This window comes from Megalops cyprinoides, chromosome 1 (genome assembly GCF_013368585.1).
Source record: "Megalops cyprinoides isolate fMegCyp1 chromosome 1, fMegCyp1.pri, whole genome shotgun sequence".
Taxonomy (NCBI): domain Eukaryota; kingdom Metazoa; phylum Chordata; class Actinopteri; order Elopiformes; family Megalopidae; genus Megalops; species Megalops cyprinoides.
The window spans coordinates 57,396,736-57,418,428 of record NC_050583.1 but is presented as its reverse complement, the minus strand read 5'-3'; the positions used below and the strand labels follow the sequence as shown (position 1 = coordinate 57,418,428).

The 21,693-nt window shown below is 40.1% G+C and overlaps 2 protein-coding genes across 2 annotated transcripts; both read left to right on the top strand.

Moving 5' to 3' along the window:
- The first annotated feature begins 1,414 nt into the window (after window positions 1-1,414).
- On the top strand, window positions 1,415-3,667 carry LOC118789147 (probable vesicular acetylcholine transporter-A). Its single transcript, XM_036545477.1, has one exon. It carries the CDS (start codon window positions 1,919-1,921, stop codon window positions 3,485-3,487), a length of 1,569 nt encoding a protein of 522 aa, XP_036401370.1. The 5' UTR covers window positions 1,415-1,918; the 3' UTR covers window positions 3,488-3,667.
- A 1,976-nt stretch (window positions 3,668-5,643) lies between these two features.
- LOC118784784 (choline O-acetyltransferase-like) lies at window positions 5,644-18,796 on the top strand. Its single transcript, XM_036539205.1, has 15 exons — window positions 5,644-5,831; window positions 6,393-6,498; window positions 9,682-9,873; window positions 11,603-11,721; window positions 13,541-13,594; window positions 13,783-13,963; window positions 14,903-15,080; window positions 15,429-15,598; window positions 15,866-15,966; window positions 16,264-16,392; window positions 16,638-16,760; window positions 17,245-17,386; window positions 17,690-17,752; window positions 18,101-18,238; window positions 18,387-18,796. Exons 2-15 carry the CDS (start codon window positions 6,451-6,453, stop codon window positions 18,654-18,656), a joined length of 1,908 nt encoding a protein of 635 aa, XP_036395098.1. The 5' UTR covers window positions 5,644-5,831; window positions 6,393-6,450; the 3' UTR covers window positions 18,657-18,796.
- Window positions 18,797-21,693: the final 2,897 nt, after the last annotated feature.

The window sequence follows — 21,693 nt, the reverse complement described above, 5'->3', positions numbered from 1 at the left end:
TGGGGGGTGTTATTATAGAGAATTCGTTATTAGCGTATCAGCTTAATTGGAGTAGTCCAGTGTGTGTACTTCAGTATTACTTATAGCGAAAACGTGGTCAATGTGTGGGCTCCATTCCAACAGAAGCCGCGTGACAACGCTGACTCGTCAGAAGTGCACGGTGAAGTGGTGGGAAATTGCTTTTCCGCTTTTGCGTTATCAGTGTTACACCACCGAATTAACAGACCATCAAAGGATATCTTGACATCGATGTTTTTTAACGGTAAGAACTAGATGAGACATAGGTTTTAAAAATTCAGCATATCATGAGAATAATATTTGTATGATTTAACCATTGGACCTCGGAGTTTAAAGAAATGCGCAAGCCCATAGGGGGCGCTGTTGCCAGATGCTCTTCAGGCTTCCCAAACGTCGGAGTGAGCATTCACACATAGCCAACCTGCTGACGCTGTTCATTGGGTGATGTTGAGTTGTGCCTCCCTTTGCCAGAACAAAACTGTGTTTTGATAAATAAATAATAGGTTAATAAACTTGAAATTGAATAGGAAGTTAAGCTTACAAACACACTGCGTTTCATTGAAGAATACTTCCTAACAGAACTCCGCAATGTTTCTTTAATGCGGACAGCAAAGGTAAGACAAAAAATGTTTTGGACGTAGGGTATAGCCTATTGCGGAAACCAGAGAATCAAACAAACAAGTACAACAGTGGCATCCACTCAAGCATGTCTCCGCCTCATGATAAATAGCCTAAGCGTTACACCACGCTAAGACATTTTGCCAAAATATTAAAAGTATAGTTTGTTGCGTTTAAAAAGAAGAATATAGAACACAAAGGAATATGAACAAAGATATACATTTAGTGATTCGAGTATAATTTAATTCACATCGTTTCGTTATCTATCACTTAAAAAGCAAACTATTGATCTCTCTTCTGTTGAGAAATGACTTCATTACTTAGCCTATATGAATACTTTTAGGTAATCTATTTTACTTGAAATTAACACTTCGCTAAGGAAAGAGAAAGCATAAATATAACACAAACACCCCATTAATATTAAACCCATCTTAATGATCACACGTAAAAGTAGCCTATGTTAGATGCATGTCATTTCGTCACGTATTTTTTTAAATCTCCGATCGTCATGAATGCCTCGCGGATGAGTGGTAGTCATCTTGACTGAAACTCGTCGGTCAGCGAATTAAGACTCATTTAATGTAGGTAGGGTTTTATCCTTCCCTTGGCATTTCAGTGGTTTGCTGTTCCCGCTTATTGGTTAAGGGTTTGCCATGTGTTAAATTAGCATGAAAGACGCAACTGGCTGAGGGACCACTGGGGGCAAAGCTGGCTGTGCGTCACAGCCCATGGAAAAAAAGGTAGAAAAAAAGAACTAAAGAACCGACAAGCATGCGAGTCAATCCGTGCCAATGGCAACAAAACCACTGGTGATCCTAGATGCGACCATACAGCGCACTGTTACAGGTGGCAGAGGATATGCATTCAGCAGGCAGAGATCTCGGGTGTCTGAAGTTCTGTAAACAAGCAACAAAAACTGTTCAATAAAAAAAAAACGTGACATGGAGGATGGGCGAATGAAGAAATAACTTGCGGGGCAAAAGGTGTCAGTTTCCACCGCGTCACCTCTCTGACGGAAAGAACACCATGAAATAACATCGGACACCGAGGATGAAACGCTTTCAACTCGAGACCGAGAAAAAGCAATGGCGGTGAACAACTGCGACACTAAAATATAAAGGGAAAAGTTCGTCTGCATCCTTCAGCGCCGAGTAAGTGAACTGAGAGGAAGAATCATCGATGTTCAGAAAGTGTATTATCTGCACTGACCAGATTTCACTGTAGAAGGACGGTATTGCTGCGTTGCCTCGGAGAAGAAACTTTCCTTAAAGGGTAGGGAATCATGGCTTCAGAAGAGCCTACCGGGCTGGCGAAATCTGCCGCGGTGAAATTATCCGAGATGGGCCAAAGAACTAAACAGTTAGGTACAGCTATGCAAGACCCTAATCGTCAAAGACGGATTATTTTAGTGATTGTCTGCGTAGCACTTCTGTTAGATAATATGCTTTACATGGTTATTGTGCCGATAATACCAGATTACCTTGCTGATCTCGAAAGTGAATCGGAACACGCCCATGTAACTGTGCATTCCAATTCTTCAATCAACGGTACAAGCCCTGGTAAAGCCTCCAGGGACAATTTAGACGTCCAGATCGGAGTTCTGTTTGCGTCGAAAGCCATTCTGCAGCTTTTAGTGAATCCCCTGTCAGGAACCTTCATAGACCGAGTCGGATACGACATTCCACTTTTGATTGGACTGACTGTCATGTTTGTATCAACTTGCATATTTGCCTTTGCCGAGAACTACGCTACTCTGTTCGTGGCTCGCAGTCTGCAGGGTCTGGGGTCAGCCTTTGCAGATACCTCTGGAATTGCCATGATTGCCGACAAATACACGGAGGAGGCAGAGAGAAGTCGAGCCCTCGGCATCGCATTGGCATTCATCTCGTTCGGAAGCTTAGTAGCGCCCCCCTTTGGGGGCGTCCTATACGAATTCGCGGGTAAAAGGGTACCATTCATTGTGCTAGCCTGTGTTTGCTTAGCAGACGGTATTTTGTTGTTGACTGTAATTAAGCCCTTTTCGAATAGGACTAGGGAAAACATGCCTGTGGGTACCCCTATCTACAGACTCATGATTGATCCCTACATCGCAGTGGTAGCTGGAGCTTTGACAGTGTGTAATATCCCCTTGGCCTTTTTGGAACCCACCATTGCCAACTGGATGGAAACCACCATGAATGCATCAAAATGGGAGATGGGACTCACCTGGTTGCCAGCCTTCTTTCCCCACGTCCTGGGCGTTTACATTACTGTGAAGTTAGCGGCCGAATATCCTAACTTGCAGTGGTTTTACGGAGCTGTCGGTATGGTCATAATTGGTGCCAGCTCATGCACTGTACCTGCCTGTAAAAACTTTGGACAGTTAATTGCCCCTCTCTGTGGTATATGTTTCGGCATTGCTCTCGTGGACACTGCCCTTTTACCAACGCTTGCATTTCTGGTAGACGTGCGTCACGTCTCTGTGTATGGCAGTGTCTACGCTATCGCAGACATCTCCTACTCTGTCGCTTATGCCATGGGACCCATTGTTGCAGGTCAGATTGTCCATACCCTTGGCTTTGTGCAACTCAATCTAGGTATGGGTCTCGTCAATGTACTGTACGCACCCGCTCTCCTCCTGCTCAGAAATGTGTGCCAAATGAAACCGTCTCATTCGGAGAGAAATGTTCTTCTGGAAGAGGGACCCCAGGGACTATATGATACCATAAAGATGGAGGAACGAAAAGCCAGGAGGAAGGGCTATAGTTCGGCCGGTAACTGCATGGTCAGTGATGAGAATGGTTATGACACCTTTAGAGGAAACTCAAGGTCATATTCTGAGGAGGAATCGTCTGGGCCTGAATATAGTTAAACTGAGCTAAAACTTTACAAGATACACACCCCTTTTTGTGACCACAGGAACAGTATTCAGACAAACCTACAATACAGTAGTGGTGCAGTTGCCATGTAATGTACTGTACTGATGCGCAACGTATTTACCGAACCACCTAATCATGATTGTGTAACCAGTTCTTTCCGGATTTATTTTACTTTGACGGTCACGTAAAAACAATGAAGGATTTTTTTTTCTGTCGTATTTGAACAAGTCTGTAGTGAAACGTTAACTCATCTAGACGTATACTTGGAGTGTTGTGAAAGGTTAACTAATAACAGTTGAATATGTGTGCAAAACTATTGTATAGCATTGTAAAAAGGTAAATAGATAAATGTATTCCAAAAATATATTTGCATATCTATGGACTTAAATGCATAACAAATGCTGTATAGTGTCATATGTTCGTGTGTACAAAAGAAGAGAAACATTTTTTTTTTCTTTTAACAATATGCTGTGTAACCAATCACCTGGTTTGCTGCTATTATCAACACACAACGTGACATATAAAATATAGGATTAGAATAAATTGAGTTTTGGCACCAGTGTCCGTATTCAGTCTTTATTAATTTGGATTGTGTATTTCTGGGCTGCAAATGTGTATCATATGAACCATTATTTGTACATATGTGTATATACATAGCAATGTAAATAATGAAAACCTAAGTATTTAGAACTATGCATATTTGAGGGTGTGTATGTATGAGAAAGGGGTTTTACTGTTCAAATCAAAAGTAAGTAATCCGATTAAATATAGCTCAATGTTAAAATGACATTGAGCGTTTATTTGTTCGTTCGTTTGCTGTCATTTTAATAAATACTTTGATTTAAATATCAGCAAAGCTTTTCTTTCGCTTGGGGAGGGGACACACACTCAATGTGCCAGAACTGTGGTAAAAAAAAAAAACGGCAAAAAGGAATAAAGGAGATTGTTTTGCTTGTTTGCTTTATAAAAGAATTCAGTTTCAATAATTACAAATTTAATTTCACATTTTAAAAGAAAAAGACACATTTACACTAATTAAACGCATCAATTTTGCAGTTTTGCATTTAAGTCTCCGGGGGGTTGTGGATAGATGTGGTATCGGATGTCACATTTTACGTTCTGTGTGAAAGTACACCTGAAAATTGTCATGAAATGTACGTATCAAATTACGTATGTTTCAAGTCCTTTCGTATATACATATAGGTATATATATAAACACCCACCCACCCCCACACCATACACACACACTCCTACACACAGACACACATCACCGGATCCACCAACTGCCAGAGGTAAGAACATTAACATAAATGAGAAATGTCACTTCTTGGTGAAAAGTTATGTAATTATTATATACCGATACACTGCATCTTAGTTAGGCTAGTTGTTAGTTAGTTGCTCGCCCATCACAGTAAAAACGAACAATTATCACACGATTCCACAGATATTGTGAAGAATGACAGGATTTAAAAAATAAATATATACTTCACGAGTTAACCTCAATAAAGACACCTTTAGCGAAACACGCATGGGTCATTTTTAAATTTTACAAACAGCCCATTGTTCCTATTGTTTTATACCCGAAAACATTTAGGAAACATTTAATTAATATCCAGCGGATGGTTATGATAAAATGTATGTGAATGTAACACATATACTACCATTGGTCAGTATGTAAAGATGGTCATATATATATAATTTTTTCATCCTTTGACAAGGGGATATCGATGGCCGTTCACCGCCTCTTCTTTTTCAGTTACTCCTGGCATTCTTTTTTCCCGAAAACTCCCGAATGTCTACATTCTTATTAAATGCATTCTAAGGACCGAGCGAACCAATATAGTACCTAAAACTAAATTAAAAACACCCAAATGTTACGGTTTCCAATGTTTTCCAACATAACTAACGTACATTTGAGCATCAAGCGCACGTTCGGTTATCCCGGGCACAGTGAAATCTCGTTCTCGGCTATCCATAATTTCAACGTCTTCCACAGACAATTTTCATACTCTCCGTCTGAGGTGGGCTGGAAAAGCAAGCTGTCAAATATTGAGTTCCACGAATGAATCTCGATGGGAGGAGTTTCCTGCCTGCAGGGGTAGGTAGGGAAGTGCACCTACAAGCATCTTTATTGAGCTCGCTGTAGAACTCTGAGCCAGCGATGGGGGTGAAGCGAGGATGCTGAGGAGGGGACTCAACTTGAACAGCCGTCCAATTCGCGCGCAGCTGGAATGTGGGATCTTATCTCGAGGCCGTATAAGCATGGATGCGACCGAAAATGCGGCTGAGTCCACTTTTTCGACCTTTTGAAGAGTCTCCAGAACATCTATTCCACAGGTAAGCGGTGGTTTTAATTTTGTGTACCACGAGGACTTTCCGTTGTTTTAATATGCTGAGCGAATTAAACTTTTGAATTATTTGATCGTCGATTGAAATTATTGATAGCAATCGAATTTAACAGATATAAATCAGATATCAATGTTTGTGTTGTCATTCAGCAACGAACCTTGTATAGAGAAAGGATTCGAGTATATCTTGGTAAGATAAGTCTGCGTAACTACTGTGTTTTTAGCCCTGGAATGCACATTTCTGATCATTCCCGAGAACATAACAGAGGAATAAAGAAAGGAAAACGTCAATTTGCAGACGATTTATATGAGTTAATCAATTAATATTTATAATTATGTTTATAGTTTCTAATTATACATTTAATACTTGAAAGCGATAACTAATGAGTGTAAATCTACTTGTTTTCAATAGCGTTTCATATTACACAATCACGTTTTTAATAATGTCTTTAAATTTGCCTACGTGAAAACGAATTGGCAGATCCGATGTAAAAAAAAAATCCCGTTTTTAATCAAACTTTTCTTTTTCTTATTTCAAATAACTGGACAGAGAACAACTCAGAGGGCTCCCACCATTCCTCCTCTGACTGGACTTGTCAGCACCGACGATGCCTGTTCTAGAACCAGAGCAGCCCAAAGGCCCAAAAGACAGCAATGTAAATATGACGTTTTATTACAATTGGTATACATGGTATACATTTTTGCTACATTTTGCTCTAAATGTATACATGGTACACATTATGCTATGAAAAACAAAAACACTAAAGCAGTTTTAAAGAAAACACACACTGATATCACATATTGATCATGGAGGGATTTCAGTTTTCTTTGAATCGACACATAGGTTTGTAGTGACAGCACCATATCAATGATTGCATCTGTATTTGCAATATGACTCATGCTCTGTCAGAATATTTTGTAATGCTCTCACATCATATATTCAAATGGCTTTTTCTTCTATAGTATTCATCATTAGTTTGTGCTATGACTTTCCCAATTAAACAATTAGCCTTGATTGGAAATACGAGCAAAAGTGTGGGCACTTCCTCAGTGGGACAGCTCAACAGCTGTATTCAGCAGCAGACTATCTTTGTTCTATCAATACCTTCAACATTCCACATGCATACAGTACATACTCTGAGAATGACAGAAAGATGGGGGGGGGGGCTGGGGGGGGGGGGGCTGGAAGGAGGGCAAACAGAATGACACTGTAAATGAAAAAAACTCAGTATTGTCAAATCTGTCAGTACTGTCACATCTACACGTGGTCTCAGCATAACTAAATGTCACATATTCACATTCATTCCCAATTGATGTTGAGGAATATTATGCTCAATGTAAACAGCACCTTAGAATAATGAGCGCTGATGGCATCTCTGGCATTTGAAGTATCAGCAGGATGCAGCTGTACACACTTTCAAACACTAAACCTAATAATGACACAATAACCAGAATGGAGCTTAAATGCCAACATGTGCTTTATTTTTTAAACACGGAGTCATCCCTGTCCATGGTGCTGAAAATAAACCGCAAGTCCATAACACTAATACTATGACTGCAAATGCTGCTAACCAAACAGGAATACTCATAATAATAATGGCAATGGTCATGTTCATCCTCACAATCATAATCATAAACATAAGCACATCATAATCACCCTCTTGATCATGTGAATGGACAGTCATTTTAGCTCTTATAGATTGACGAGTCTCATTATACAATGTCATGTCCCATGGTGGTACATCTCAGTATTGCAAAGTGTCCCAAGAGCAATTACCCACCCTAGTATTAAACATGCATGACAACCAGTAGGCTCCAGCGGGAACAGTGTCGCCAATGTGGTCAGGGAAGGTGGATGAAGGCACATTTCTCTTTTACTGATGCTGCTATAAGTATTCGTGTAGAGCAGTGGTTCACTGTCTGTGCAGCACCACTCATTAGTCTTATGGTCTCAGGTATCAAAGATAAGGCACAGCAAGCCTGACGTGTGTGTGTGCTGAGATAAAAAAGAATTACTTTCTTGTACACACCATGTCAAATTACGTCCAGATCAGAGAGACGTGGTCTTCACTCGGACAGCAAAAGCTTTGTCTGAACCACAGGCAAACATTACTCACGAAACAGCATGAAACAAAAAGCTTGATCTTATACAAGATTTGCCATAAAGAGGCAAAAATTAAACTTTGGTAATCTAACAAATTACATAATGTGAAATGTTTTGTGTTATTTTCGTGTTTGCTTATAGCATGAGAATGGCTAAGTTTAGATGCAAGGACAATCTTGGGGAGCTGTGTGTAAAGACCCAGTGCTGTCCTTATGACACCAGAAATCCATCGTGCCCTTATTTTACAATAGGGATAAATTTCTTCTGCAAGGAGCAATGCAACAGAAACTGGCAACAGCTGCTTGCATGTATCAAACTCTGCAGAGCTGTAATATACAAATATGATTTCCTTCTGCAAAATTAAATTACCTTAACATTTCATCTCAGCATCCACAGATAAAGACTGCAGCTGCAGTAGAGTTATGAGTAGGTTTGGTTATCAAATTCAAAATTTGACCTCATTTGCAAAATGAATAATACTTTTGCTCAATGAGTATTTTCCACCATACCCCATCTGTATAGCATCGGTACATATGCAGTGCTTGAAAATACAAAGAGTTACTCTCCATTTACATCATAGCATGTCAGTGTAGCCTTTGAGGGACCTATGCTTCTCTTCTTTTGAATTTTGACCAGTACTAATATAACTTTGAACACAAGCACACTGAGGTTAACAGTCAGAAATGTACCTGACCTGAAAGAGGCCTCAGTATGTGAATGAAAGTATACTCAGAAAAGGGAAACACTGGGAGCATACTATGATCAGTGAAAGTGGAGCCACAGCTGTACTGAGTTCATTGAAAATTCCTGAGTACATTGACAAGAAATATGTTTGTTCAATGATCATGATGTTACTCTTTTCTTTCTATGATTTATGAAACACACAAATATATGTGACATACATGCACCCATGCATGCATCACCCCCCCCCCCCTCCCCTGACACACACACACACGCACACACATCTACATGCATACACACACAAACATATGCACATATACAGTGTCTAAACTGCAAAATATGGGAAATAGATTAGGTTGTAAAAAGCTATTGTAATTACATACAAATTCCTCTATATGCATTAATGCATATCTCAAGTAAAAAATTAAAATCATGATAACAATTGAAAAAGTAACTTAATGTAAAATGTATTACAGTATGTGTAAAGAATGTCAGCATGTGGCAATTACATACTGAAGCAACTCTAAAAACTACCAAAACAAATGAATATGTCATGTCAAACATGTTTTCATTAGCTGTGATAGAACTTTCAAAGCTCCAGTTTTTAATAAAATGCATTGATTTCCTTTTGATATCACAACACCCTACCACCAACAATTAATGTCATCTAAATTAAAGATATTGCTTGAAAGGAGTCTTAGCAATGAGTTGTTTGTTTGGCGGGTCCGTAATTAACATTTTATGCTATAAAAACAGCATTTTTCAAGCAAGTAAAGGGAAGTAATATTTCCCCCAGGAGGCTTGGATATCCGTTCATTATCTGTCTTTAAGCAGTTTCTATAAATAATTAACCATGCCTCAAAGAACACAAGCATAAGACAAAAACTCCAGAGAGTCAGTTAGAAATGCAAGTGAATCCACTGAATAATGAGAAAATGTCACGGGACCACAGACATGAAAAGGATGGGCAGTTGTGCATGCATTGGTTCTTTCGTACATACAGGGAATTTGAGCATAATTCATTGTGGGTTGGGGTTGGTCTCTGTTTGGTTAGGTCTTGCCCAAGCTGCCAGTCCCCCCTCTGCAGCAGACTCTGGACACATACCTGAAATGTGTGGAACACCTGGTGAGCAAAGAGCAGTTCAGGAAAACCAAAGCCATCGTGGAAAAGTTCGGGGCACCAGGAGGTGTGGGAGAGCTCCTCCAGAAAAGGCTCCTGGAAAGGAGAGACAAAATCGACAACTGGGTAAATTTTCCTGGTAAAAATGTCAATCAAGAATGAAATGAATATCGTTAAAAAATGCTGATACAAGGAGTGAAACAGAACAGGATTTTCAGAATCTAAAACCACAGTTTTACCATTTATACAATAGGATTTCTTAGGTGCTTGCTAAAAGTAAAAGAAAATGTAATCAAGTAGCACATGCTTGACAGTCAAAGGTAAAGGGTAGGTAAGTTCAGTGGAAAGTTGAAACTGAGTGTTGTACCATATGGGCCATGTTCCATACCGCTAATAATTGCTTAAGAAACACTAAAACAATTCAGAACACAAAGACTTGGAAAACTTGGATCGTGACTTGGATTGTACCTGCACTTAGGTACATTCAGTGAATTATGAGCTCAGTCTTCAGGGAGCATCACTGCACTGCCAAAATTATAACATAATTATATCCCATTCATTGGGATGAGAATGGAATTAGAATTCATGTCCATTTCACACACCTGCTATCATGTTGCTAACAGACAAAAGGGCCACAGGCAGCTTTACAGAGCATTCTGGGATCAGGAGGCAGACAGGACCATAGTGACAATACAGAGTGAGTACACTCACTTACTTTCAGATAAGAAGCATCAACATTGCAATAAAACGTAATCTTAAATGTTGTAGGACTAGCACTTTGAAAGCTCATACTAAGACAGGAATACATTACAGAGAATGCAAACTAAAGACACAGGTAGCAATACTGTGAAGAATATGAAGACAGTTATGAAGAAAGTTTTTTTTTTCATCTGAAACCAGTTGCTTACTTTTTAGCATGCATACAGTATATATAGCATATGTACTCTATATATACTATGATGCAAGGTAGGGAGAAACACATTAAAATTTCAAATTTCAAAATTTCAAAGTTTCATTGAAGCTCAGCAAAGCTCTATGAGGTTAGGTTAAATGAGGTCTAAAGTATCACTTGTAGCTCATGAAGGGATGGTACTTGAGTCTGCACAAACTCAACATTTGTATGCATGCTGTTATCTGTTCTAATAAAGTACGCTCACTTTGCAAACGAGAGCAGTACATACCGCTCGCAGTGTGCAGCAAATTAACATTAAGTAGCATGTTTACAATTCATTAATGAAATGCCCCTATCAATGAGATCCATCCATCATCCAATCTGCAAGATCAATTAGCTTTCTTTTTTATTACGGCAAAACGTTTCGCAGCCTTTTCGGCGAAGCTCCCATTGATTTAGGGCACAAATATCCCGGGATGACACAATGCATGTAAACCATTTATAAAAGGGGTAAATGGAGGAGAGGAGAGTCCACGCCGAAACAACAGATCCATCATGTATTTCATTTGTTTTTCAGCCAGCTCAATCCATCAGGAAGGCCGAATGTGATCAGTCAGCTGAGGATTAATCTAGTGCAGTGAGATCTATCAAACCCCCCCTCTCTCTCCAGAACCGCACCTCCTCCTCCTCCCCTCTCCCCTCCTTCCTCACCAATGCGGTCGCCTTTGACAGTGCTGATGGCTTCTCCCGCTTAGCTGCCCACAAGGCCACATCTCACATCAGGAAGCCCCGCCCTCTGTTCTAATGAGCATGATCATAAGTAAGAATCGAATTTGATGCAAAACAGTCACGGTAGCCGAACAGCGCGGCCATGGTCAGCAAAGCACTGAGGAGCTTTTTGAGGCGCAGCCGACTGGAACCACGCGAAATGTCATGACAATTTTTTTTCTTTCGGTGTCTCAGGTATACGACTACTGGCTTGAAGACATGTACCTGAACAACAGATTGCCACTTCCCGTCAATTCTAGCCCTGCTATGGTCTTTCCAAAACAGACATTCAGAGATCGCAATGACATGCTCAGGTGTGTATTGTATGCTCACTTGTCTTGCCGATCAGAAGGTTCTGGCTTTTGTGTTTATCATTTTATAAAACCATACACAAAAATACTATCCACTCAGTATTTAAGCTGTTAAAATGATGTGGCAGACGAAAGCATGGCATATATTCTTCTTATCTGTGATATCTGTAGTATGCATTGTACACACGAAGGATCCTATAGCTCCTTCAAACCTTCTAAAATCACATTTTGGTGGCTATTGTACAATATATTGTTCCAGCCAGCTCATGCCTGAAGGGTATGCTGGGTATGTTTTGGACATGCTGTTTGTCCTTCCTGTAGCTCCTAACATGTCTTCACATGGAGCACTCCCTCATTAATTCTGATTCGGCTCCATTTTGGTGAGGAAAACCACTGTAGGCAATGGTCATAAGCTACAGGAAGGCTATTGTACGTCAGCATGGACAGCGAGGCCGTATTGATTTTAATGTGTACGGTACAGAGGCAGGAGATGTAGAAACGCTGAGAGGATGTAACTACGGCAGAGTCAGCTCTGTTCTAAATCTCTGCCATTATTAAATGTTGTGTGGTTTAATATACCGTGTGCTCCTACTAGATCATAAACACCGTAATTCGCTCTTATCTGTTGTCGCTTTATGGAGTACAAAGTACTTCCACTGGCTGGTGGAACACTTCCAGTTCACTGAAAGTAATGGTTAATATACTAGCAGACACTGGTATTAGATTAAGAATCACAGAGCCAAGTACCCTTATGAGACTCATAGATTGTTTAATGTCCACTGAGAGGTCTCGCCTGCCCCCCTTTTTACATTGATCTGGCTTTGCGCGCAAAAGTAGAACCAGATGAATCTGATAAGACACAAGGGTTGATGTGCCTGTGTTTTACCGTAACTCAAAACATTCTCCTTCACAGTCGCACACATCAAGCTCCAGTCTTTCCCTGTAATCTCCTCCCAAATCGAATTACCCTTTCAACTCTGAGAGGGAGAGGGGTTCAGGAGCGATGTTCCTGTGTGCAACACACATTGTCAGTTTGACGGCTGACAGGACATGGATGTACTGTACATGGTCCAGTGAACCACTTACATTACCTCATCAGGCTGTGATGTGGTTGAATGTAGCTATGTCCGCTCCCCCATAGTTCAGTCCTCCCACTAATGCTCCCAAGAGAGCAACATTTATATCAGTAAAGGCCCCTGTATCAATAGCTGGACACCCTCAGAACCATTGTGTTTAATGTGTCTGTGAGTGAAACCTATACTGTGAAGCAAGGCATATTTTCCAAGAAATGTATTGCTCATAAACAGAAACTATACATTAGTGTCTCCTTAAACTGCTTAACCTAGGTGTATTTAATTTTGATCAGTTTTGTTCATAAGTCTTTATTGTAATGCAGCTGAAAGGCTAGCGGACAATTCATCTCGGTATTTTTGCAGTGCACATTCAGTTAGCCTTTTATTCTGTTGAAGACATCCATGGAGCATTTCAATCAATGCTCATGATTGTGGTGACAATCATATCCTGTTGTGCAGTTTCTAAGGCATAAGAAACTCAGAATGAGCAGATGCAGTCCTGTTATCTGTTAAACGACAGACAAATGATTAAATTATTTCTTTAAATAGAAACCACAGAGCCCTACAACATCTTTCATCATAGCCATCGCAAATATCCATCAAATACCTGGCAAAGTATATGTACATACACAATATAATATGTGTGTTTATCTCTTTATAAGCAAATTACATCTTACAGTGCACATTAAGCAAATTAGGTCTTACAGTGCGTGTTGCTGTTTTGTTGATTTGTGTGTCTCTTTTCTCAGATTTGCTGCTCATCTCATCTCAGGAGTTTTGGAGTACAAGGCTCTTCTTGATGGGTAGGTTCCATCCCTCAATTTTCCAAAAACTTTGCCTTGTTAAACCCATTAAAGCTCCTAGAAGTTTCATTTAAAACAAGAGGCAGTGCTGAGGCTGGATGTACCGAGATTGTAGCCAGGCATTCTCGATTGCTAAGAGGTGCTGGCTGAAGTGTAGCCTGTGTGCGTTTGTGTGTGTGGTGTGCCAGGCGGGCTCTGCCTGTAGAGTATGCCCGGGGCCAGCTGGCTGGGACCCCCCTGTGCATGGAGCAGTACTACAGGCTCTTCACTTCCTACCGCCTGCCTGGACCGAAGCAGGACACGCTGGTGGCTCAGAAGAGCAGCGTGATGCCAGAGCCGGAGCACATCATTGTGGCCTGCAAAAACCAGGTCAGGAACACTAGCGGAAAAATAGAGCACAGTGCATTTCCATCATGTTATACTGCGTCACTGTCTACTCTGCAGAAACGTCATTACACAGCATTGACACACTGAGCGTGAATTTACGGTTACTGTCATATCAGTAGGAAGGGTCACTTAACCCTGGTCTTACATATAGCTTCATAAATCTTCTGTGTCTGTGTCCCTAGGCGACGATGGGTTTGCTAAAAAGAGCAGGTTGCTGTTGTCTGTCCAAGTCTACGTCATGTATTAGGGCGCCTGCCATTACCCAATTACGCCACATTAGGAACTGGCAAAAAAAGGAAGCCTTACCTGGAAATCCTTCCAGGGGCAATCAATCTGTGCCACATGTGGCCGTCCCCGGAGAGATGCAGACGTGTAACTGAATTACCGGAGATTGAATCTGCCAGTTTGTCTGAAAGCTTCCGTAAAACACAAGAACAATTGATTGCTGCAACGGCCGTCATTCTGGGCAGAAATAATGATGCTTCTGCATTTGCCTCATCTCTTCAATGCTTTAAATGCACTTTCATTACCCAGCCACTGCGGTTAATTGCTCAGCTGGCCTCCTCACGTTAGCTACCCTAATAAATTATGTTTAAGTAACCTAGAGAAACAATATATCCATTGATTGAGCACTTTGTTTAGGTTAGCAGCTTCTGTGAAGTGTAGCGTTGCAAAAAGAAACGACAAGGCCTGCTTTATGTTACGTAGCCCCCAGCCTACATTGGTTTACGCTATCTTCACAATGCAATGGATATATACTGTTGAATTACGTTTGCTCCTAATATCGAAAATAGTGTGGATTACCCACAATACTTCACTGATGCAGCAGCTTACTGCCGTCCTCGTGTAGTGCAATAGCTCCCATGTCCATTAATTGCCATAGTGACCTTTGATACTCCCCTCCACCCCCCTCGCCTCCAGTTCTTTGTTTTGGACGTGGTGATAAACTTCCGCCGGCTCAACGAGACGGACCTCTTCACCCAGCTGGATAAGATCATGAAAATGGCCGACAATGCAGAGGAAAGGCTCCCTCCTATTGGTCTGCTCACCTCGGACGGCAGGACACAGTGGGCAGAAGCTCGGAGCTCACTCGTGAAAGGTTTGATATTTAAAAAAATGGTGGCAAGTGGCTGGAAATTTTCAAGAAAAAAACCCAAGTACCTTCAAGCTAAGTTAATAACCACAATTTAAAATATTGCAAAAATGATAAAAGGTGCTGATTACGTGAAAATTATTTACATACCTTTCTAAATGGACGCTGCAAAGATGGTATCCTGTTATTTGTGATTTGTAAAATGCTTTGACAGGCATGAACCGTTTTGAACAGGGCCAAAATTTGCAAGTGTAACATTCACTGGATGGGTTTTATTGTGAATGCAAATGTCATTAAGATCTCAAAAACAAACTCATTGTACAAACACTCTGAATCTGTCTTTGTCCCTCTCAGATTCAACCAACAGAGACTCGCTTGATATGATTGAAAGGTGCCTCTGTCTGGTGTGTCTGGACGACCCCTGTGGACTCGATCTAAAGGACACCAACCGAGCCTTGCAAATGCTTCACGGAGGAGGGCACACAAAAAATGGGGGAAACCGCTGGTACGACAAGCCCATGCAGGTAAAGAATATGAACTGAGAGAGGGGATTGCTTCAGTGCCGCTGGCCTCTGTTCTACACTGTGCTTTGTCGATATCCTTGAATGGCAAATTAAAAAGAACCTTTGCGATTTTTTTATATGACATTTTGAATGTTTGTGGGTAGCTAACACAAAAAAAAAAAAGTCCTGTACGAAACAATAAAAGGTGATACACGCTTAACTGTGGTCTCCGTTTACCTGTCTACTGGAAGCTGGAATGGCGCCACTTTCAGATGATGCCCATCTCAGTTTGTTATAGGGATGGACGGCGTCTGCGGCATGGTGTGTGAGCACTCTCCCTTCGAAGGAATCGTCCTCGTCCAGTGCTCAGAGTACCTGCTGAAATACATGTAAGCAACGGAGAAGCACGCATTGCATTTTCTGAGTGTTCGCTTGCCTCAGGTGGAGGAAATGAACGATCAGTGTGTCTGTACAATGCGGTGATACTGCGCCAAAGACAAATCATCGGTGCAGGAAAACAGACTGCAGAGGGCTGCAAGCTATTGATTTATAAAATATCAAAGTGTACAGATCATCAAGGTAATCTGTCACCCTCGGTCGTGCCGCAGTTAGAGGCGGCCGGGGGATGTTGAGCGTACAGTAGCGGCAGAAGGCAGTGCAGAACCCTGTGACCGTCTTCTCTACAGGAGAGGAAGTCCCTCCAAGCTGGTGCGAGCGGCCAGCGTCACCGAGCTTCCTGCCCCCCGAAGACTCCATTGGAAGTGTTCCCCCGAAGTCCAGGGGTTCCTGGCATCCTCCGCCGACAACCTCCAAAGGCAATGCCCACAATCCCTCACTCTGACTGTGCCTGGCACAGCGCTGCTGCATGACCACATGTTAAACGGAGAAATGAAACACTGCCAGGCTTCCCCGTGAGCTGTCACAGCAGGTTAAAACTGGAACGTTTTGGCGCGTGTGACAGGCTGGATGTTTGATATACCCTGTTTCAATGTAAAAGAAAAAATTTCATTAGTGTTGGATTCTCTTGTCAACCCTGTGACCCAACTTTCCTGCCTTTTAGGCTGGTGAGAAATCTGGACATGGAAGTTTATACGTTCAAAGTTTACGGAAAGGATTTCATCAAAAAGCAAAAGATGAGTCCAGATGCGTTCATACAAGTTGCACTACAGTTTGCATTTTACAGGTAAAAGTTTGGGAGCTCTAACTCACGTTACTGAATGCCTTCATACCTCTAACCATATTACTGTATGTGTGCATGTGTGTTACTCAGTACATAATTAATGCCAAGCTACTGCATTGTCTGCATATCTATGGATATTATGGCTATTAACACTGATATTTATTATGACTGCACCATTAAAAAGGAATGTAGTATGAATTTTATAGCACATAATATCATCTACTAAATGTCTATACGTATATATGCCTATTCTCATTCTAAAAGCAGAAAGCAGCTCTTTTACCTGGGAGATCAATTGCTGGAGAAATGTCAGAGTCCCTCAGAGGAATTGTACTGTTTAACATGACTTTATTTTGATAATATTTTATTCACTAATTTAAATGTCATGTGTCTCAGTGGCAACTAGCGACAGTGGATGAAAATATGCTAATGTTAAGTTGCTAATGTGGGGAGAAAATGCCGTCTGTCTGTATCGTACTGTATTTAGATGTAATGGACGGCCGGTGTCCACCTACGAAAGCGCTTCTATCCGCCGTTTCCGAGAAGGCCGAGTGGACAACATCCGCTCCGCGACTGCCGAGGCCCTGGCCTTTGTGAAATCAATGACGGATGGGAAGTCTTCTGTACCCGTACGTCATTTTTCTTACTTACTCCCAATTACCGTGCCTCTCCCCTAATGTTATCCATCCTGTTCTTGGGAGTCTGGGAAATGGAACACAGCGGCGCCTTCTACCAGTATCTCTCCGAGCTTCAGGTTTTTTCTGCTAATATACACAGCGTACATACATATACATATGTGGGTCACATACTGTTTTCTCTCCTCAAACATCTTTTTTTTTATTCATGCAATCAATTAGAAGACATGTTTATTGTCTAAGACAGGTTACTATGCCTTCATCTGTTTGATAACTGGCTTGGACTCCTCTCCCTAGGCTGCTGAAAAGATGAAGAAATTGTGGGATGCTATTAATGCCCAGACCAGTTACACTGTCCTTGTAAGTACTAGTTATATTTTTTATGTTATCTTTTCAGTCTAAAGTTAGAAATAACCTTCCCCCTCCCACTGTAAATTGCCTTTTTTTTAATATTATGGATTCAATCATGATTTCTGTTCAATTCAATTCCATGTTTTCTGTGTACATTTTTTTGAAATCTTCTGAGCTCACTTACATGTTAGGCTACCACATCACCAATTGCTCTTTGTTACTCATTCTCTTAAATTTTACTCTCTAGTTCAACTTTAACAGTGCTGGAGTACGATTATGCATATATTATGTGTCATCTTGATGTCCCTTTTAAAAGCATGCTTTTAACAATCCGTCATTTCTAATATTTACATTCAGGCAATCAGTGGAATGGCAATAGACAATCACTTACTAGGACTGCGAACTATTGCACAGGAACTAAAAATGGAAAAACCAGATATCTTCACTGATGAAACCTACTGGGCCACCAACCAGTTCATTCTGTCCACCAGCCAGGTAATAAAACCCGTTGCTTTGTTTATATATTTGACTGTATGGTGAGAACTGCTCTTTGGGATTTACATCCAAAAGTGTACGTACCACAGCTACCTCCAGTGGTGTGATCTGTGAAGCAGCACTTTGGAATGTTCCATTCTCCATACAGGTGCCCACTACCATGGAGATGTTTTGTTGCTATGGGCCTGTGGTTCCCAATGGCTACGGCGCCTGCTACAACCCCCAGCTGGACCACATCATCTTCTGTGTGTCCAGTTTCCGGGACAGCACAGAGACGTGCTCGGCGGTCTTCGTGAAGGCGCTGGAGGAGTGTCTGGTGGAGATGAGGGATCTGTGCAATAAGTGCAATGCTGCGGCCAAGCCCAGCGACCAGAAAGAGGGGGCCGCCAAGCCGGTGAAAAATGGAAGTAAGCCATAATGAGGGAAAGAGCACAGTCTGCTCTCCTCTCCCCTCATCACAATGACACGAAGACTGTCTTATAGTCAATGTTAGTGTTTCCTGACAACATGCATTTCATTACACATCGAACCTTTTTAAATGTCATGACATATACACACACACACATATATATATATATATATATATATATATATATATACGCACACTACATATTTAATGTGGTACTTACTACTACCACATTCAGAAATATTTTCTGCCATATGCACAGTCAATTGAGTTATTAGTGATAGCTGATTTATTGAAATGATATGTTGATAGCTTGTGAAGAAAATGTGCAGACTGAGAAACAATAGTTGATAGATGTCATTGAGAAAGAACTTATATGTTAACAGTGCAATATTAAATTTGAGGAAAGTTCAAGCTATCTGTGCATGGGAACATGAGGACAGCCAATGCAAAATTAAAATGGTGATCTCTATTTCAGTCACAAAATGTACACCCATCTGACATAACCCCCCCCTGTTACTAATAATGATCATGGTAAATTTTGATTTGGTGATGAGAATAGCTTTAACAGCAACTGGCATTCCATTACTAAATCTATCCATTGCTAAATCTAATTAAATGAATACAGATGTGTATATACAAATATATGCATACTGTAGATAAACACACATACACAAACATATTTCCACTGATAATTCTTCAAACCAAGTCCAGGAATATATTTTGTCGGAGACAGAGAGGAAAGCAAAGATCTGCAGGTCATTTATGCCTAAAGTAATAAAGTAGTACATTTGACTGCCAAAGAGGAAGGTCTGCATTACTGGGTGTAGTCAGTCAAAAGAAGAACTGCACTTTCATATAATTTTGTGTTGTAAATATTGTCCCAAATGTCATGGGAAAAGGGAATGTAAAAAAGCTATACTGACAACCTACAGTTAAAAATCAACCAAAAAACATTAAGTATGTGAGGGTTTTTTTTTCCAAATTAACTTAAAAGAATGACTCTTACCTCATGACCATGACTCTTTTCATTGTATCATGTTTATTTTTCTACTAATTTAATTATGTTTATGTGAAACAATTTTTGAGTTTGAGTTCTTAATAATTAGTCTGTGTTGTCATGAAATGTTGATACTGGTGTATTTATAGGAACTGTAGCAATATTATAAATAAGAGGAATTTAAAAGAATGATCTATCTATATGACTTACAGTATGTATTCTCTAAATGTCAAGTGTAATGTGTCCATTGACTTATTGTGTGTTCTCTGTAGTGTGTGGGCCTTTTCTGAAATAGAAAGAATTATATAGGTAATATATCTTCTGTGTAACATATGCAATAAAATATCACACAAAGCAAGAAAAATATAATAGTCATAAGTTTAAATGGTTAATATCATACCATGTAACACCAGATTTCTTGCTTCAGAAATCTTTTTGTGTACTGTACATGACAAAAACACTTGTATTCTCATTTTGTAATCCTGTAGGTGTTCATTCTAGCAGTCAAATATTTATATGTTGTCTCTTATTCAGTAACAGTTATTCAGTTACTTGTAGGAGAAAAACTATTTAATTGTAAAGTGTAAAGCACTAATCAAAATCATTTCCAGGTAGATTTGTGTTTAGTAAAAATGTAAGAAAATCTGTTAATATGCTGTTTAATTAATCAGAACAATTATGTGGTGAATATACAGAGTCATGTTACATGTCTTCGTGTAAGATGTTACATTATACATTTCAACACACTCATGATGCTGAAGTCAAGTCTCTAAGCATGTACTTAGAGTGACTTAAATGTAATTATGCACAATAAAGTCATTTCATGCATAATTGGTGCACTTTAAAACAGGTTGTTCTAAAAAGATTTCTCTGTGGGGGAATGCTTTGGTAAACATATCATGTAGAATCATTCTTGAAAATACTGTGTGAATTATGACAAGAGTAATTATGCCTTAAATTAGATTACAATTTACTTTTTTAGTCCTCAGATTTTGGAACAATGCATGTATGTAGAAATGCAAAAGTCATGTGTGCCATGTGGGACTAACTACAAACCAGTTCATCCCACTTTAGATCAGTTCAATTGTCCTTTATGTATGAAACCGGATTATCTGTCAAGCCATGATGAATGTTTAAAAATTATTCTGGAAAACTACTTTACACAAGTTTAAAAAAAAAAAAACAGTAGATGAATTATTTATTTTTGTAATGTGGACAACATGAGTTCATAGATGTATGTTTAATCAAGATATGTAGTAATTCCTGTGTATATTACTGTGTATATTGTATTGTACAAAATGTATACTGTATTCTTGTTATGTATAGACTCATCCTATATGAAAATAAAGATTATATGAATGAGTTAAGAGGTGAAGTTCTCTAAGTAAGGTTAATTTCACAGAAAGTGTCTGAATCTTCAAAGAGAATTAAGGGACTTTTTAACAATGGCTTCCACAGAGCGCATCTTCAGTACTGTATTAGAGGATGATGAATGTTAATTAGCAGACTTAATAGTTTTGTCAATAAGTAAGTCATCTGCAATCTCCTGAGGGTATCTCAGAGGTAACTTTCAGGGTTAGTCAGTCCATTGTAGTTAGTGTGTCAGCGGTTAGCTCCCTTTATAATTCTAGGTGTCAGGTTATTGATTTAGGAATATAGTACTTGCAAGCAAGGCCATGCCCGATGCTTCTACCACATGAGTGCATGACAAGGATCTTTCCATAGACACAAGCCTGAAGTAAATTGCATTGGATTCAATCCATAACATAAACTTCACTTTGCGGATTAAACTTTAATAGCCATTCGATTAATGCAGTGAATGCGTGTGCGGGGCAATCTACCATAAAGCTTTGAGTCAGACTGCCAACTCGCAGCTATCTAAGAACTGAGGGCATTGCTTTTCTGTAGTTACTCACACAAAAAAATCATATGCCTTTAGTCACAGGCAGGGACTCTTATTAAGGCAGACTACATACTCTTTCCTGTTAAGCAGTTCTGCTTGTTAGTGAAGTTGTTGAGAAACTGAACTTCCGGTGAGGGAACATTCAA

Bases quoted from the DNA above. Each gene is read 5' to 3' on its own strand.
- LOC118789147 (XM_036545477.1), top strand. From the start codon at position 1,919: ATGGCTTCAGAAGAGCCTACCGGGCTGGCGAAATCTGCCGCGGTGAAA.
- LOC118784784 (XM_036539205.1), top strand. From the start codon at position 6,451: ATGCCTGTTCTAGAACCAGAGCAGCCCAAAGGCCCAAAAGACAGCAAT. The intron at 11,722-13,540 runs GTGTGTATTGTA...CTCTTTTCTCAG, and splicing joins GATCGCAATGACATGCTCAG to ATTTGCTGCTCATCTCATCT. The intron at 17,387-17,689 runs GTACGTCATTTT...TCCTCTCCCTAG, and splicing joins ATGGGAAGTCTTCTGTACCC to GCTGCTGAAAAGATGAAGAA.